The sequence below is a fragment of the Rattus norvegicus genome, chromosome 8 (genome assembly GCF_021556685.1).
Source record: "Rattus norvegicus strain SHRSP/BbbUtx chromosome 8, alternate assembly SHRSP_T2T, whole genome shotgun sequence".
Lineage (NCBI taxonomy): Eukaryota > Metazoa > Chordata > Mammalia > Rodentia > Muridae > Rattus > Rattus norvegicus.
The window spans coordinates 58775834-58792922 of record NC_141541.1 but is presented as its reverse complement, the minus strand read 5'-3'; the positions used below and the strand labels follow the sequence as shown (position 1 = coordinate 58792922).

Below are 17089 nucleotides of genomic sequence, written 5' to 3'. Positions count from 1 at the left end.
TGAGGGGTGGGAACAAGAAGATGACGGTCTCGGAGGGTGGTAGGGGGTTCTGATACGGATGCTGGAAGGCGGGTCCAGAGTGGTAGGGGCGGGTTTTTGGTCGACTGGAGGCGGGGCCTGGAAGGCAGGAGCCTAGCCTAGGCTTGCGGGGGCTGGCTTTTGTCCAGGGAAGGCAGGCCCGACCTACGTAAGCCTTCGTGTCGCCATGGCAGCAGGAACGCGCAGCTCCGTAAAAGTGCGGGCTAGCCAGGAAGATGCTGAACCAAACCGGCCGATAATTTATGAGGTAGGTGCTGAAAAGTGGTGAGTAGCTGAGAAATATTACCACTTGTTGAGCCTCCAGATCGGAAATAGAGATGTGCATAGAGACGAGGGTGCGAAGGGGAAAACGCAGAATATTTCGGTCTGAGTCCTCTCAGGACCCTGTAGAGTCTTAGTGTGAAGTTCCTGCTTCAGACGTTAGAGCTTGGAGTTGAGTTGTAACTCATTCCCCTTCCTTAACCCATCGTACTATTCTCCCCAAATATACCTGTTGGATCAATATGAGGATGATTCCCTGAAGATGAGTAGAATACTGACAAGGGAATTGCAACACATACGCACACGCACGCACACACACCACACATTAGTGTTGCTATTATCAACCTTATAGAGAATCAACGCTAATTTACAATGGTTGTAGTATCACATAAAATTCAGTAGTCGTCGCTGCCGCCGCCACTATCACCACCTTTAAAGTAATTGCTAGGCCTTTTCTCTGACACCGACCCCGTTAGTTCGAGTGGGTTTAGAAGAGGTGGGCTGGAAAACTACCCTCGTTGCAAATTGTTGGGGCAATTCTATGGCTTATTTTCTATGTGCTAGTTAGGGGTAAACAAAATAACCCTTTTCAAGGGTTCTTAGCTTTGAGGTTCAAAATGCTGTAGGCAACACTGTATTGACATAAAATTGGGTAGGCAAATTCTGCCATAGAATTAAATGCTGAACCAGTTGCAGCATGTGTGTCTGTGATCCCTCCACTTAGAACGTGGAGACAGGATGTTCAGGAGTTCAAAGCCATTCTCTGTTACATAGAAAATTGGAGACCAGCCTGGGTTTCATGGGACCCTTTCTCAACTTCCCACACCCAGTTTCAATGTATATGCTTCCTGTGACAGGTTAAAAGTTTCCCAGGATAAAAATAAAAGTAAGTTTAAGAAGTTTCTCTATTAAAAAATATTTATTTTATTCGTATGAGTACACTAGCTATCTCCAGACACACCAGAAGAGGGCATCGGATCCCATTACAGACGGTTGTGAGCCATCATGTGGTTGCTGGGAACTGAACTCAAGACTCTGGGAGAGCAGTCAGTGTTCGTAACCACTGAGCCATCTCTCCAGCCCGAAGAAGTTTCTGATGAATAAAAAATGTGCCCAGAGCAGATAATCTGGTATTTCTTCTGGTTATCTTAATAAGTCCCATGGTTTTTTGTTTGTCTGTTTGTTTGTTTGTTTTTTGGACAAGTGTGGGGAAGACTGTGTGTTGGGGGAGGTGGTGGAGAGTAGAGCCAAGAAAACATCCTTCTTATTTCTGTGAAAACCTAAGTTAAAATTGTTTTAAAGTGTCACTGAAGAACTAGAGAGATGGCTCAGTTATCAAGGCTTTTCTGGAGGACCTGAGTTAGGTTTCCCACAGCCACGTGCAGTGGCTCTTAACCTCCGGTAGCTCCAGTTGCAGGACGTCCATCCCTTCTTCTGACCTCCACTGTCACCAGCCCGCCTCTACCCCTACGCACAAACACATAGATAAAAGAAAATGCAACTAGGATGACTCTCTTGCCATTATAGCATCTTAGCTGCTCATCAGGGTCCTAAGTCTGATACTTCAAGATGACTTAAGTTGATAGACTAAAGGAAGCGACCTGGCTCCTAACAGCTTTTTTAAAAAAAAATATTTTATTTATTTATTATATATTATGATTACACTGTCGCTATCTTCAGACACACCAGAAGAGGGCATCAGATCTCATTTCAGATGGTTGTGAGCCACCATGTGGTTGCTGGGATTTGAACTCAGGACCTCAGGAAGAGAAGTCAGTGTTCTTAACCACTGAGCCATCTCTCCAGGCCTTAATTTAGCTTTTGAATTTTCTTCTCCGATGTACCTTCACGCATCTCCTTTTCCTGTCTTCAGGTGGCCCTGAGTCGGATCTTCTAGGGAATCTGAAGATGGGGACTCAAGTGGTTATGAGAGTCTGTAACTCCTCTCTGCCTGGAGCGCCCTCTGTAAGTGCTGGTGCATTGTCAGGAGTGCGGTGACCTACCTTATAGGAATGTCCGTGCTATCTGTGTAGAGCCTAGAACAGGATATTGCCTTCCCTTCTTGCTCTTCCTCCTTGTAGGAATTCTAGCTCACTTGAGCATTGAGTCCTTACTTTTTTCTTGGGATTCATAAGACCAGGGAGAGGTTGGAAAACTGATCAGTAGATATGCACTATTTTAAAAGATCTCAATAAAGTTTGTTCAGAAATAATGTTCCTTTTGGAAAAAAAAACTTTTGGAAAAAATGATGTTAATTACAGAGCATCTGAGAAGCTTCACAAATTGTGATTAAACTGGGCAGTGGTGATGCATGCCTTCAATTCCAGCACTTGGGAGGCAGATCTCTGAGCTTGAGGCCAGCCTGGGCTACAGAGTGAGTTCAAGAACAGCCAGAATTACACAGAGAAAACCTATCTCAAAAAAACCCCACAAAAAAATCATAACTCATGAGTCTCCCATCCAGAAGCAAACTGCGAATATTCTAGTCAATATCCTAGTCTTTTCATTTATGCAAATGTTTTCCATGAGACCCTATTGTATGCAAACTTTGATATTGTTTTGTAAAGGATTATTTCTTTATGAGTACACGGTAGTTGTCTTCAGACACACCAGAAGAGGGCGCCAAATCTCATTACAGATGGTTGTGAGCCACCATGTGGTGTTGCTGGGATTTAAACTCAGGACCTCTGGAAGAGCAGTCAGTGCTCTTAAATGCTGTTATCTCTCCAGCCCCAAACTTTGATATTGTTTACTTTGTGATGTGTATATTTGTCTTTTAGTTTTATTATTTTTTGTGTATGGGTGTTTTGCCTCTATATATATCTGTGCACCACATTCCTGGTGCTGACAGAGGCTAGAAGAGGGTGTTCAATCATTTGGAACTGAAGTTACAGACAGCTGAGAGCTGGCATATAGATGTTACTAGTCAACCCTGGATCCTCTGGAAGATCAGCCAGGGTTCTTAACTGCTGAACCATCTCTCCAACCCCTGCTTGGTTGGCCTTTTGAGGCAGAGTTTTGTTATGCCTAGTCTGGCATTAAAATCACCATGTAACTCACAGTGAGGCAAATTTCCTGCCTCAGCCTTTGAAGACCTGGGATTGCAAGTATGCACTACCATGGCCAGATTTGCTATAATCATCCTGTCGATCAGTCCCTTTTCATTGGATTTTTTAATCTCTCTACCAATCACTTTGAAAGTGTGCAACCCAGGGGCTGGAGAGATGGCTCAGCAGTTAAGAGCACTGGCTACTTTTGCAAAAGACCTAGGTTTGATTCCCAGCATTCACAGCAGCCTTTAAGTCCAGTTCTAAGGGATCTGATTGGCATTTTATTTTTCCCTTAAAACAATACTTTATTATATATAATAATATAACTTACATATTAAAAAACATTATAATAGAATTATTTGATAGTCTTTTAATGAAGGAGTTTATTTTTAATATTTTGCTTGTGTGTGTGTGTGTGTGTGTGTGTGCATATCAAAGTGGGGGTTGGAAATCTAATGGAACTCTTGATTCTCTGCCATGGCAGCATTCTTAACCTTTGAGCCATCTCTCCAGAGCAGTTAGAGTTTCAAACAGAATAAAAAAGGGAACATTTTCAGGCTACAGAATCCCTCTCCACAGGAAAAAGATTAAACATAACTCTAGATGGATCAGTGTGGCAATACACTCGGGAACCATTCGTGTCTAGTTCCTACCACACTGATGGTCAGTGGGATTGAAAAGAAAGCCTAGTGCTCACAGCCATGCATTTGGAGGAAGAGCACATTTGGGATTTACTTTCCAACGCAAAAGTGGTTCTTGTTGTTTGAATACAAAGCAAGTTGGTTTCATTTATCCAGGCCTGAGCATTTTACAGAATAAGGAAGAATGGTGGTTTCAGATTTTGTGTACATCCTTCAAAGGGCTACTGATCATCAGAATAAGGATTCCAAGATGGGAGGACCCTGAGCCCTAACGAAAGACTGGGTTTTACCAGCGTTTAGTAATGGTGAGGCCGGTGGTGATGGGCCTTGCAGAAGCCCGGGAGCATTATCCTCCTAGTTGAGAGACTTGAGCCATTTCCACAAACATCCACCAGATGTCGCTGTCTCGGTCCAATTGTCAACTGGATGTTTGGCAGACAACCTGACACGCGATTTAGGAAAAAAAAATGTAGACAGCCTTTCTGAATCATTTGGCGAATCTGTTCTGCCATGATTTATATTGAACCCTGCCGTCTGGTAGTTACTTTGGCAACATTCTACCGTTTTTCCTTTCGCCCATTTCTGGCTGTCAGATCCACCCTGTGCTCTCTGTCCATTTCATCTAATGCTGAGTTCTTAGGTCGTCTATTCCGCCCTCCATTCTGCCTTCCACCCTGGTTTCTTACCTCAGTATATGACACGTGTCTAGATAAGTGGATCTTTCCTTCCAGTTTTTGCTAAAGGAATGGCGCCCGGCACATAAACATACAACGAGGAGCCAACGTATGTTTAACAACAGAGTGCATGAGTAAGTGAAAAGAAAATGCAAGAGGGTACCATTCGTTAGACTCGGCTTGAGGATACAGTAAGAGTCATAGGCTCACTGTGATAGAGCACTGAAGGGTCTAGACCTCTGCATTCATCTGTTTTTGTTTGTTTGTCCCAGTGACAGGAATTGAACAGGTTCTCATACGCACCAACAAGCATTTTACCATCGGGCGACATCCGCAGCCCTTTTAATACACTGTTTATTTTGAAACACCGTCTTATTAAATTGCCAGATTAACCTCCAGCTCTCTGTAGCCCACTGAGACCTTGAACATGTGAATCTCCTCAGCTTCCTGAGGAGCTGAGATTATCAGTAGGTACTGTCAGGCCTGGGCAGACCTTCGAGTTTTGTTTTATTTTATTTTATCTTATCTTTTGGGTTGTTTGTTGTTTGTTTGTTTGTTTTTTTGAAACAGTCTTAGATAGCCTAGGCTGTCCTTCGACTCAGAGATCACACTAAACTCTGGATCCTCCTGCAGCTACCTCTCAGTGCTAAAATTACAGGCATGTGCCACCATGCCTGGCCTGATCTTTGACTCTTTCTGAGGCTTATTTTATGTTATGTATGTCAGTATTTTGTCATCTGTATGTATTACTGTACTCAAACACAGCATGAGTGGTTGGTGTCCGTGGAAGTCAGAAAGGATGTCCTGACATGGACTGGAGCTGGAGCTATGGATGGTTGTGAGTCGCCGTGTGGGTGCTGGGGACCTAACCTAGGTCTTCTGCAAGAGTAACCAGTGCTTTAAACCCTCAAGGTACCCACCCAGTCTCACTGACCCTCTCGTTTTCAAAAGAAAAGGATTACAGAATTCATCCAGATTTGTATTTAGCATCTGCGGTGTGCCAGGCGAGAAGTCTTCTTACTTCTGGATTAAACAAAACATACCAAAGTCCTGCACAAGTTAACTTAGTTAAGAGCAAGAAGTTAACGATAAGCAAACAGTAATCGAGATGTGCAGTGGATGCCTTCAATTGCAGCGCCTGGGAGGCTGAGGCAGGAGGATAGCCAGTTTGATGTTATCCTGAGGATAGCCAGTTTGATGTTATCCTTGAGGGGAAAAAAAAAAAGAAAAAGAGGTCTGGGGGGATAGCTCAGTAAAACGTCTCATCTGCAAGCACAGGGAACTAAATTCAATCCCAGAAGTCCTGTAGAGATGCCAATGTAGTAGTGTCCTCTTATAATCACAGCCCCAGGAGGCATCGACAAGGAGTGTCTACGAGCTCTGCCCAATTGCTGAGTCCTGAGTACCAGTAAAAGCCCTTATCTCAAAAAACAAGGTGGTGGTACCTGACTTCTGGCCTCTACTTGTGTGAATACACAAGCACATGAGTGCCTACACACATACACATGTACCCACCCACTCCCCCCACAAGGAAAAGGACAAGTGAATATGGACTATCCACAGTGATGGTGAAGGTTATTGGGAAAAATAAAAATAAATCAGGCAGACACACCTAGTCGTGTAGGTATGGGGGGGGGCGGGGTATTGTCAATGAAAATAGACCAGGGCCTAAGGAATATTTGAGCAGGCACTTGAAGGAGGAGCAGGAACAAGCCGTGGTTATATGGAGATGAGTAAGACAGACTATAATCAAGAGTGGTTACAAGAGGTCATAGAGGGCAGTGGTGGCGTGCTTAGCTAATACGCACAAAGCTATGGCTCATTTTCAGCACTAAAAGAATAAAGGGGAGAGGAAAAGAGGCAAAAGGCAACACACACACACACACACACACACACACACACACAAAAACAAAACAACAAAACAACCAAACAAACAAAAAGTGTGGTCAAAGAAGTTTTTCGGAGAGAACAAAGGTTGGAGGACTCATGCTAATGACATGGGGAACAGGAGAGTAGAATGTGGGACACTTAAAGCTGAGAGTCAGTGTGAAAACTCAGAGGTAAAAATGAGCCTTGGAAATCTGGGAGCCTTCCAGCCTGAATAGAAGCTATCCCAGGGGAGGCCTTCTGAGCCAGACACAAAGAATTTCTATTTTGATGTGCTACAGAAAGGAAGTGTGTAATGACAATAGGCCCTGGGGTAGCAAGATGAATCTATTGTCTGAGAATGGTTATGAGGAACATAGACCGGCAAGGGGAAGACTCTGGAGACAAAAGAGCAGTTTAACCACGAGGTGTACCCCAGTGGAGGATTTACCTAGCATGCACGAGGCCCTGGGTTCAGCCCCCTGCACCGTAATGAGTAAACACACGCACACACAGTTTAGAAGCTAGGGTGTGTTTGCCATCTTGGCTGTTGGGTACAAGCCTGTCTGTGTGTCTGTGCTGCTGTCTCTGACTGTAAATGTGGATTGAAGGTGTAAGCGTGTGGCCCTTAAAGAACCCAGATGTTATGCGGAAACAAAAGGAAGATTAAGAAATTATTTCAGGGGTCACTGACTGTTGCATTGTTAGTTTTAGTTCTTGGTGTTTTCATCATGAGCGACAGCTGTAATGGCTATGTTAAATTTTTCATACGTGTGAAACTCACACTTTTTAGTTTAGTCACAGGCAGTGTTTTCACCAAAGTGACAGCTTTGTTTAAGGCTTAATGTCTTAATTACGCAAACATGTTATTACATTTATTAATAGATGGATTGAATGCATGTTCTAATGTTTCACTGGTGCATTCATTCATCTAGGAACATTAGGCTAGTACCTTCTATGCTGCAGGCATCAGGTAAAAGTACTTTGCTGGGCTGAGCTCAGTGCCAGAGCCCTTGCCTAGCACCTGTAGCCATAGGTTCAGTTCCCGGCTTCACCACTTAGTAATTAGGTCAGGAGCAAAAATATTTATTCCCTAACCTCTCTTCACATGTAAACAGCAACTGTTCATTGTAATTGTGACCATCAAACATGTACGTTTTGATGCTTCATATAGAACTTGGAACATAGTGAAATGAGATCAATTTTGCTGTTCCGTTAAGAGATTTGACCGGCTTTTAGTCTGTGGAAGAAGTACCTGCCATTGCTGCCAAGATAATGCAGGACCACGAGGTCCAACAGACACAGAATCAAAAGGGAGCTGGAACTGTGGGAAGCAGTTTGCTGCAGTCAGTCTTTGCCTTCACCCAGGCTTGCTGCAGTGGAAGGAAGGGGTTGCAGCTCCCAGAGTGCTTTGTGGCTATCCCTTGTACGGGCACTACATTGTATTGATTATCGCCTCAGTCACTGTGCTAACCCACTTCCAATCTAACCCACTTGCTGTCCCAGCTCTTTATTGACATTGCAACAGCATGGGGCTGAGATCTAAATAAAGCCCTTGGAGGCCTGGGCTTGGGTCTTTTGCAATAACCCTTCTTTTGCAACAACCTACTAGAGGGCATCATGGTGCTCGACAAGGGACTTATTTGAGGCATATGGCAAAGACAAAGTTGTACAATCCCTGAAAATATTCCATATTCTATATGTTGTCCAAGACAGTGGCTTCTAGCCAGGTAGGGCTACTGTATGCTTGAAATCTAGCTAAGGCAATTAGGCAACTAAGATGTTGACGCCATCTCATTTAATTCATTTAAATATAGGTGATATAATTTAAAAATATTTTGTTCCACTATCCTACAGACTATTGAGATGTCGCCTCAAACTATATTTCAGCCCCGATATGGTTTCCCTGTATCGATTTACTGAGTGACCATTAGCACCGCTCCTGGTGTTGGCTCTTTCTTGTATGAAATAAGGTAGCGGGCCAAATGAGATCTCTATTTTGGAGATTTGAAATCCAGTATGGGGACTGGAGAGATGGCACAGTGGTTAAGAGCATTCTTCACTCTTCCAGAGGACCTGAATTTGGTTCGCATCACCCATATTGGGATGCTCTTAGCATCCTGTACCCCAGGGTACTCAACACCCTCTTCTGGTGTCTGATCTCCAATGGGGACCTTCACACACAAGGCACAGACTTTCTTTTTTGTTTTTAGTCAGTTATGTCTAGGTGTGGTACCACATGCCTGTAATCCCAACCCTTGAGAGGCAGAGACAAGAGGATTTGGAGTTCAGGGTCATCTTTGGCTGACCTTAGTGAGCTGGAGACCAGCCAGGGTTACCGGAGGCCATACCTCAAAAGACCAAAATGATAAGCAAACTGGTTGCTTAGTAAGTCTTCCCTTCAAAGCACTCAGCATTGTTATCACCGAAGACTGGTTTTTAAGAAACAGTGGTCGCTTAGCATAGATGACTGTAGGTCTCCCTCGGATGCCTGCCTGCAGGTCTCGGTCTCTCTCTCTCTCTCTCTCTCTCTCTCTCTCTCTCTTTCTCTCTCTCTCTCTCTGAATGCTTTGGTTTGGCATCATTAGGTACGTGGATGTGACACGTGCGGTTTTATTCGATGGCAAGTCTTATGCTTCTTCTCATCAAGGGCCCCATCGTCTTAAACATAGGTTAGTGAATTTCCTGGTGGCATTTTGCCTTGAACTGAAGGAACAGTGACGAGTCTTTTTTTTTTTTTTCTTTTCTTTTTTTTTTGGGGGGGGGGGGCTGGGGACCGAACCCAGGGCCTTGCGCTTGCTAGGCAAGCGCTCTACCACTGAGCTAAATCCCCAACCCCAACAGTGACGAGTCTTGATGAGCCACCCCAGCTAGATGATGGAGGACAGAGAGGTTTTCTGACTCACAGAGCCCTCAGGATGAGTCTCACTTGGTGTCACTGCTTTCTTCCAGCTTCAGCCAGAGTGGAACCCGCAGGATTAAACCAGCCGAGCACACGGCTCGGGGCAGGCTGACACCCTGCTTCCGGCTTCTTGTGGTCAGAAGGGTAGCTTTAGATGTCCAGTCAGGCTGCTCCAAGGTAGGGTTTCTTATTCTCTAGTGACCCAAGGAGGAGGTCATTGGGTTAAATATGACTTCTCTTGCTGAGGTCCTAATGCAGTTTGAGGAGGATCCAGGATGGCTAGAAAATGCTTTGTAATTCTTTGATTATTGAATTTCATGTCCCCGACCAGCTGTGTCCTTGGACAAGGCTCTGCCCTCCTCTGGGTCTTAACACTGTAATTTCTCCCCTTTTATCTAGGATCACAAGTGCAATGTCAAATGGACTTTCTTTCTTTCTTTCTTTTTAAGATCAGTTACTCCAAATATGCAAATGCATAGTGTTCTTAAAACTAAGCATCAAAGCTGTGGCCTCAGCCAGGTCACAAAAGAGAGGTCCTGTTACACCCAGGGATGCTTTTACCTGTCAGTGTACCAGGGCGTTTTGGGAACTTTATTTTAAAGATCACTTACAAAGTATGGTTTCCTTTTTTGTTTGAGACCAGGTCTCACTATGTATCTGCGGCTGCCCTGGAACTTGCTATATAGACCGGGGTAGCTTTGGACTCAGAACCTCTAGAGTGTTAGTGTCTCTGTGTGTTTGTATATGTGTGTGTATTATTTTCAAAAGGAATGTGTGTAGCCTAGGCTGGCCAGAAACTGGCTATGCAGCAGGGATGACTTCTGATGAATCAGAGGTGTATACCACCATGTGAATCTTAGCAATTATTTTATTATTAAAATCAATTAATTAGTGTGTGTGTGTGTGTGTGTGTGTGTGTGTGTTCATGTGCGCGCTCCTGTGAGTGATGTGTGCCTATACCCAAGTGGATCGTGTTCTCGCTTTCCACCTTTACAAGGCTCCTGGATTGAATTTAGGTGTCAAGCTTTTACAAAAGCCTTTATCCCGAGTCATCCTGCCCACCCTTACCGCTTAGCAGTTATTTTGTAAAGAAGATAGAAGAGATGCAGGTGGTAATGCCTTCGTCATCCTTGGTGTGTCTCGGCCGTTTTTGTTACGATGGTATGATTTGTTTAGTGCTGTTCAGTTACTTATATTCTAATACTTAAAGAGCGCCCCCCCCCAGCCTCTCTCCTCTGACTCCCTTTGTTATTTCTTGTTTTTCTATTTCCTCTTATTTAAATTGCTTCGTTCTCCAGTACCGCGTGGAAAAAAGGTTGCTTGGTTGTCTCACTCTCAAGCCCAGTGTGGAAAAAAGGATGCTGTTAGTCTGGAGAATGGAGTCAGGGATGGGGTGGGGTAATCCTGTGACTCACTCCTTTTCCCACCCATCTTGTGATGAGGTGCTTGCAACCTTAAGTGAGCAGAGTGAATACGTGTGTGTGCGTGTGTGTGTGCGTGCGTGCGTGCGTGTGTGTGTGTGTGTGTGTGTGTGTGTAACGTGCGTGTATATGCGAGCACGCGCACGGGGACGCCCGCCTCCAAACCTGCAGTGTAGTGATTGCAAGCATATGGTTAGACTGGCAAACCCGCTTGTGTCAGCGCGGGTGTGTGTGTGCTCACGCATGTGTGAGTGCTCGCCACGAACCCCAGTGCGGAGCCTGCGTGCGCGCCCACGGCTTCCCCGCATTCCCTGGCGGCCCGGGGCTGCCTGCGAGCGCCTATCGCCTGTCTGCTCAGCGCGCGCCCTGCTGTTTCTATAGGAACCAGCACAGCGCCGGGCCCCTTCGGCTGCGGCCCGCGCGCGAGCATGCCCAGTGCAAGCCGCTAGTTTGGCTCGGGTCTAGGTTTCCAGTAAGTGGCATGCGGGACTCCGGAGAGCTCCCAGGGAGCTGAGCCGATCGCCTTTGTGTGCAGAGGGAGGAGGCGGCGGCGCGACCCCACCCGGGAAGCCCCGCGGCAGGAACAATGCTAGCCTGCTTGACCCGCGGGAACTTACTGGACGTCCTGCAAGAGGGCTTCAATGAGGTAACTGCCCAGCTCCTCCCACACCCCCAGCTCTTGGTCACCCCGCGCCTCCCGCCTAATCTCCCGAAGGGAATCCTGGGGGGCGAGGAGGGGCATCCTCCGGGGAGCCCAGTTGAGGAGCTGGGGTTGTACAGCCAAGGTGGTAGGCGTGGTGCAGATGCACGAACCCGAGGACATCAGAAGGGCGGTGGGCCTCCCCTGAACTGGAGGTTTACCTTCCTGAGGTGGGAAGGGCAGTCAGGACCACGGACTCAGAAGGCATCTCCTTGCAAGAAAGGTGATCCCCACGTCTCTCGGGGACTCTCCAGGGACATCCTGGGGGTAAGCCCTGAACAGAAGCAACAGAGCTCTATTTCAGGCGCTAAGCGGATGAGTCACGGGAGGGGTGCGGTGGCGTGGCATTGGTAGAAAGTTTGAAAGAGGGCAGGAGACTGTGGGTGGTCTACACGAGGAGCCCTTTCCACGTGCGAATCTCCTAAATCCTACACGTTAGATTTCTCCACCAATGAGGAGGACAAGGTTGGCAAAGAGGACCAGCCTGGGCCACAGGCCCAGTTTCAGGAGCTAATATGTGATTCCTTCTGTGAGAACTGCAGTGGAGAGCTGCAACTTGACAGGAAAGGTGGGCCAGGATTGACCCAGGCAGGCTCCATTTTCTCTACTATAGTTTCTCTCAGAATTCGGTTACCTCTTCCATTTGCTTCTTTTGTGACCCAGGCTGTTCTTGTTTGCTCCTCATTCATCCTTTTGGTTGCCTTAGTCCAGCAGCCTCAAAGGCATACGCTATGGTCATGGCTTCCTGCCTTTTCCCTCGGTTCACCTCTTCCTTCTCTTTGGATTTCTTAAATTTCAGATTTTTTGTGTGGTGGGGTCCTTGGGCATGCTACCCAAGTGCTCTACCATACCACTACCCCACTCCTCCACCCTTTAAGACAGCCCTTGCATTTTTAGAATCTTTTTTTTTTAGTTAGATAATATAAACACCCCTGTATCTGGGGGACTGAAACTAGGGCCTTGCATACATGACTAGGGGCCGTATCACTAAGGTACATCCTAAACCCATTCTTGTCTTAAATGTTAACATTACAGGCAAGATGGATGAGCCTTTGTGCCATTACTGGCTCTCACCCCCTTCCCAACCTTTCCCCTAGAGGCAACCAACCATTCTCATGAATTTCCATGTAGGCTTTTTTTTCTACAGCTGCACGACAGGCTCCCCACCCCCTTGATCCCTGTTTCTAATTAAGAAGTCCTACATTCTGACCTGCCTTAGAACCTTCCCCAGTTCTGGCCCCTGTGCCCCAGCCTTACTCCTGACACACACAGAAAAAAAAAAAGTGTAATGGAAATGTTCTGCCAGTGTGACCAACTGTGCTGGAATTTTCCTTTAGCTGAGGGGTGTCACAACCTTCATTAAAGGGCAGAGCTTGTATCCTGCCTGCCCAGCAGGCCTCCTCATCCCCCATCACTCTTGACTGAACACATGTAAGGGAATCGCTAACAAAGAGCTACAGACACAGAAGTGAGCACAGAAAAGCCAGGAAGCACACCTCTTTTAGTGTCTCCAGGATTCTCAGTCATCTTCCCTCACTCTCTGCCCCTGGGCCTTCTCTGCTCCTTCTCTGTGTCAATCCTACTCATTCACCAGTTGTGGTAAAACCTTCATTGGTCCTCTCCTGGCCTCTTCCCCTTTTCCACAGTGGCCTAGCTCTCTGGCGTCAGAACCTACCTTCTGAATAGAAGGCAGCTGGCACACAGCCAAGTCCGCATCTGCACTTCCTGCTGCTTCTCCATCTCTAAGTCTTCCTCCTAAGACTCACGTAAGAACAAAGTGACCTGGCTGTCATTTCCCTGTCTCTGTACACAAATACTGCCTAACATTCAGTTCTTCCAAAACACGGAGAAAGGAGAGTGGAAGGTATTTCCCCCCTGTGGTGGTAATGGAGTCTTCCTAAAGCAACACTCAGACAACTTTATAATCAATTCTTCCATTCAGAATAGCTCAGCAATGTGTCTTTGCCTCTGTGATATTGGAATTGTCTACCCATCCCATAAATTGCTCTCTCTGCAAATTAATGTACATTTTTTCCGTAGTAGATTTGATCTCTGAAAACGAAAATAGCACTCTTGATTTTATGCCTCTAAATAATATAAATATCATTAATAGGTTAAACTTGAATGGTCCCTTAGTTAATATAGATCCACATGCAGAATAAATTGTCTCCATTCCCCATATGTATACCATCACATGTAATCTGAATAGCAAAATATTACATCCTACTGAATAGCAGTCTGAGGGAAGTACTTGGCATGGTTGGTAGGAGCCTCGTTTGATCTTCCAGACTCAAGGTTTCTTAGTAGACACAGTAATAGTCAATCTCTTTTGTTAGAGTCATGTGATAAGACTATAACTGGGCACTTAAAAGATAATGTCAGCAAACACTTAATCCCTCTGAGAAAGTCTTTGTACTGAGGCTAAGAATACCACACATGTATTCAGCCACCTCTCGGGGAATAATCTAAGTATATCTGAAGCTATCCTTCATCACCCAGATGGCTTATTATAGTTCTGTGTGGTTAGGGCTGCAACCTCATTCTCCACGGCAGAGAAAACTCCCACAGGAAGCAGGGATCTGGCCCTAATTGGTTAATTAGAAGGAAAGCCAGCAGCAGCAGCAGCAGAGAGAAGCCCTGCCCTTTGAATCAAGGCTTCCCTCTATTTACTGCTGGTCTCTTCTCATTCCATATGTGCCTAAATATAACCGTGTGTGACAGAATCTTCTTCAGACACACACACACACACACACACACACACACACACACACACACACACTCCCACCTGAGATGAGAGCTGGCCTTGGCGTGCCGGCCAAGAAGTCACGGAATTGACTCGTGCTGGTGATGCTAAAGCAGTCTCTTGCGCTGACATGGTTAATGTCCACTGTGAGTTATCCATAGATTATGGCTGCTGTTGTTGGAAACTCACCTTGGCTACGATGGTGATATGGTTATTTCACTGTGAGTTATCCATAGATTTTGGCTATTGTCGTTGGAAACTGACTTTGACTATGATGGGTTTTCTATAATTCTTTACTTCTCCATTCTGCTTATGCCTCAAAGCAAGCTCTCTCTCTCTCTCTCTCTCTCTCTCTCTCTCTCTCTCTCTCTCTCTCTCTCTCTCTGTGTGTGTGTGTGTGTGTGTGTGTGTGTGTGTGTGTATACAGCCCTAAATGTCAGGGGTGTTCTTCAGTTGACCTCAACCTTGTTTTTTGAGACAGTATGGAGCTCACTGACTGAGCTAGCCTGTCTGGCCAGCGAGCTCTGGAGAGCCCACTTGTCTCTGCCTCCCCAGTGCTAGGTTGCAGGTGCATGCTACTGTGCCTGGCTTTGTATGCAGGTGCCGGGCATCTAAACCCAGGTCTTCATGCTTAAATAGCAAGCACGTCACCAACTTACCCATCTCCCTAGCCCTGCTGTTTTTGACACAGTGTCTTGTGTATCCCAGGCTGGCCCATATGCAGCTAAGGATGGCCTTGAATTCCTGACCCTCCTATCTCTGTCTCCCCAGTGCTGGAACTGCAGGCACGCTCCACGACACCTAGTCCAAGCCGATTGGCCATCGACAATATGAATTTCTGCCAGTGTTTTTCCTGGGGGCTAAACTTCTTATTCAAAACTTTGGTGTTTGAGTTGGGAGATTTTTAATAGACTTGCGATTATAATATGATTTAGCGAACCAGCGTTTGTTTATTCATTCATTAGATGAGGGAAATGTACACAGCCACTGAAAATTTTATTGGGAGAGACAGAACCTACTGGAAAAGCCCCAGTAGGAGGCTTAAGGTCATAAATGTCACAAAGGAGCAATGTTTATGGGAGATTATATAGATACTTTCTAATTAATAAAACCATGAAAAGAAGCAATGTTTATCCACCTTTGTGTACACTGAGGCCAGATTTTCCTCCCGGTGCTTGGCTGATGTACGCGTGCAGGCGATCACTCACCAGACGCTCACTGAATTACTGTGTTTACCAGGCACTGTGCCAGGCTCTGGGAATAGAAGCCAAATAAGAGAGTCTGTTCCCTAATGGACCTCACCAGCCGATGAAGATAAAGAAAGCGTCATACTTGGGAACTCTGTGGTAACAGACATCCTTCTTGTGAGAGAGAGCGAACTTCTGCCTAGTTAGGATGTGGATGACTAAGAGGCCAGAAGCCAAGGGAAGGACTTACAAAAAGCTCGGTTAGGAGGAAGCCAGTTGTCTGACCATGTGAACCGACCAGCTTTTCTCCAAGTAGGAAAGGAATATATTGAAAACTCACCCTACGGCTCGTATGTGTGACTTCCTCCATAGCACGGTGCTTCAGTGCCAGCTACTCAGCAGGTCGAGGCAGAGGGTTGCTTGGTCCACTTGAGTCCTTGTTTGAAAAAAATAGGGAGTGGGGGGAGCAAGGGCAGTGAGATGGATCAGTCAGTAGACAGAGGCATTTGCTACCAAGCCTGATGACCTGACTTACCTATCTAAAACCTACATGGTGGAAGGGGAGAACTGAGCTCTGTAAATTGTCCTCTGATCTCTACACATGCACCATGACAGGTGTACAGCCGCCCACACGAAGTTCCTCTCAAATAAACAAACAAACAAACAAAATGTTTTGTTTTTTAAAAGGAAGAGTGGGGGCAGGGAGTTCATCTGCTTGGTAGTCCCTGAGAAACAAAGTGTGAGCCTTTGTCTAGGCTCTCCCTGTAGAGGGGATACCTAGTAAGGAGGAGAACTGACAGGCAGAGTAGCTGCCGGGAGCATCTCTCTTCAGTTCCCCCTGCTTTCCGTGGAGGAGCATTGCAGTATTGGGCCAAAAAGAAGCTTCCATCCATTTCCACAATGAATCCCTCAGCGCTTTGCTACAGAAATTAAATGCCAGTTAAGTATTTACTGTAACAAAGCCCCTGCCTCCCAGCCTGACTTCCTCACCCCCACCCACCCCAGCTCACTGGCTTTGTTCCCCACTGGTGCCAGCTCAACAGATGCTCCCTGGCTGAAAGCTATCAGGGAGCCTGGTGTTCCTGGTGCCCTGTGATGGGCAGACCCAGCTGTGGAGCCGGGATAGGGCACAGTGTGCCAGGTGCCACCTCCCCCCGCCTCCCTGGTTTAGAGAGTTTAGAGAGTTTGAGGGCTAGTAATACTTCATCTGTGGAGCGGGAGCCGGAGCTGGGCCTCATCTGGGCTGTGGAGACCAAGGGCTCAGACTTATGCTTTTCTGAAGGCATTCCTGTGTTAGCCCCTATGTTAATCCCTATTAAAGTGGTCATACTCATAGCCTTCATCAGCCACAGTTGCTAAGGGGGTGAGTCCAGTACCAAAGCGCTCAGGGTGGGCCAGAGGTTCTGTTTCTAAACTAAGAGACACCCTTAGACTACAGATTGATTGATTGTGAATAGGTGAATTGGTTCATTCTCATGCATTTATTGAGCACTAACCTCGTAACATGTATTCATGAAGGAACAGAGACTGTTTATGGAGCTTCTAATTGATGGAAATATTAGGATAAGTTTATGAAATGGTATCATTCTGAAAAACTTTAGTTCT

At 46.0% G+C, this 17089-nt stretch overlaps 1 protein-coding gene across 2 annotated transcripts in view; it reads left to right on the top strand.

The window, feature by feature from the left end:
• Positions 1–8: 8 nt before the first annotated feature.
• The window catches only part of Dixdc1 (DIX domain containing 1), a 73342-nt gene continuing 56261 nt past the window's right edge, over positions 9–17089 (top strand). Inside the window, exons 1-2 of one of the 2 annotated variants that reach the window (XM_087562743.1) lie at positions 9–286; positions 2174–2265. In XM_087562743.1, the coding sequence (XP_087418869.1) occupies positions 2209–2265 (57 nt within the window). In that variant the 5' untranslated portion in view covers positions 9–286; positions 2174–2208. 2 annotated transcript variants of the gene reach the window in all.